Consider the following 2051-nt stretch of genomic DNA (forward strand, 5'->3'; position numbering starts at 1 on the left):
CAAACGAACTCATTTGTAGTGGAAATTTGCACTAGAAATGAGTTCGTTTGAGGTGGCGCCATGCAAATCCGTATGTGCTCCGGCTAGAACAAATTTGAACGTTTGGCCATACCTATCTATTTACTTTCATTGGTTTTGTTAACACACTCATTGTAGATTGTGTGAAATGTCAAGTTGATAATTTTTTTTTTTCAAGTTTTATTGTCATACAATCTATAATGAGTGCGTTTAACAAAACATGTCTAAATTGTCAAAATTTCTGTTTCACCCGCCCTCGTAAGTGTCTTAACCTGTTCTTTCAGAACCTTGTTAAGTTGAAGTCGTCATATAAATTTTCATAAACGTAGACTGCGATTTCCACAGAGAAATATTGGTGCCACCGCCAATCGTTATCAACTCAGAGGTGTCTTAACCTGTTCTTTCAGAACCTTGATTTCTGTGGGAAAATTAAATTTGTTTATCATCTCGGGGCATCATATCCTTCGTGGTTTCTGGTTGTATATCTTCGTATAGAAAACCGAATTTTTACACAGTTGCGTAATGTACTTTTGCACTCTGTTGGAAACTGGCAGTTTATTTCCTAAAAGTACAGGCAAAAAGTGAAAGTCTATCCATGCTCACACATTCACGGCGAACAAAGATACGATTGTTACAGTTTGCAACAAAAGAATACGTTCGCCAAGAGAAGCAGCAGAAGGTAATGCAAACCTCAGCGGATCAGAAAGGGATTCCATTTTAGATCAGTCATAAAAATGAAAAACGTAATAAAATTGAGAAAAAAAGTTATTTAATTTAAAAATATCATATACTCAGTTTTTTAACATTTTAACATTTTTGTTGATTTCAAATAATGTAATCCAAACATATCAATGTGGCAGTTGATTCGAAAATTTATTTTATTTTCCTCACTTTCATTTCAACGCTCTTCAAACTGTAAAACTGTTTGCCAAACAGATCTGTCCAAACTATACCAATCACATTATCATCTGTCTGCGGTCCTTGGGTAGCTGCTGACTGTCCATCGCTCATCCACACTCCATTCAAATTGGAATGATAACATGCCAGATACCACCATGCACCCCTGCAGACATTCGCACAGCCTCCGGTCTCACTGTCTTTCGCTGAGAAAATAGAACCATTGTGAATCGTCATTCTTTCAGGAATTACTTCTCCACCACCGTACGAAGGAGCACCAATGAAAAGTTTATATTTCTCATCTTCAGAACCGATTCGAAAGGGTGAATATTTAACGGTAGCATACTCGTCGGTCATGAATCCAGTCATATCAATTTTCAGTTCGTTGGTTTGTGTAATTTGGTGAATAAAGTTATTACCAAGCCAGTGTTCACTGTTCACGTTCCCAAATCCATTTCGGTATTCCTTCCAAGTTCTTTCAAAATCAACCAACCCGTCAAATCTAGTTTGAATAACAATCCATCCACCATCTTCTGCATTCATGTCACACCAGACTGAGAATGGTCTTGCCGATGTTGCAGGTTTGATACGATACACGCCATCAATTGTGTTTCCTTTGTTCAGCGCGTCTTCACAGTCATCGAAATAGATCAATTGAAAATCCTTTAGGCTTGAAAGACTTTGCTCAACTTTATTCTCGAATATTCCATCACTTGTATATTGACAATGGAATTCTCTCACAGCTTGGCAACAAACGATTAGTCCATTGATCAAAACAACTATTATCCATACACGATGCATTGTCAGGTACTTTTATTGATGTCTACGCATTACATCGCCTTTTATAGATATTTAAAAAGACGAAATTTTGCTATGCAGCAGTCCATTGACGAGGGGGTAACTACTCAAAACATTTGTCCCAACAATTCCAATTCCACAATTCAATTCCAAACATTCTAATTGACCGTAACATCAATTTTTTTAATATTTTTTATCAATGCAGAATTTGATTCTGATAAAAAATTGTTCTACAAGATCCCTCAAAAATCTACCATTTTTTTATAGAGGCAACGCACTTCAAGCAAAAGTGGTACTCTAAATAGGGTACTGAAACTTGACAGTGCTCCATACAAAAT

General features: G+C 36.6%; 1 protein-coding gene across 1 annotated transcript; it reads right to left on the reverse strand.

Moving 5' to 3' along the window:
* Positions 1 to 840: 840 nt before the first annotated feature.
* LOC119084136 (ryncolin-1-like) lies at positions 841 to 1735 on the reverse strand. Its single transcript, XM_037193987.1, has one exon. The coding sequence runs from the start codon at positions 1714 to 1716 to the stop codon at positions 892 to 894; it is 825 nt and encodes a 274-aa protein (XP_037049882.1). The 5' UTR covers positions 1717 to 1735; the 3' UTR covers positions 841 to 891.
* Between the last annotated feature and the right edge of the window lie 316 nt (positions 1736 to 2051).

Source organism: Bradysia coprophila, unplaced genomic scaffold (assembly GCF_014529535.1).
Source record: "Bradysia coprophila strain Holo2 unplaced genomic scaffold, BU_Bcop_v1 contig_732, whole genome shotgun sequence".
Lineage (NCBI taxonomy): Eukaryota > Metazoa > Arthropoda > Insecta > Diptera > Sciaridae > Bradysia > Bradysia coprophila.

Bases quoted from the DNA above. Each gene is read 5' to 3' on its own strand.
- LOC119084136 (XM_037193987.1), bottom strand. From the start codon at position 1,716: ATGCATCGTGTATGGATAATAGTTGTTTTGATCAATGGACTAATCGTT.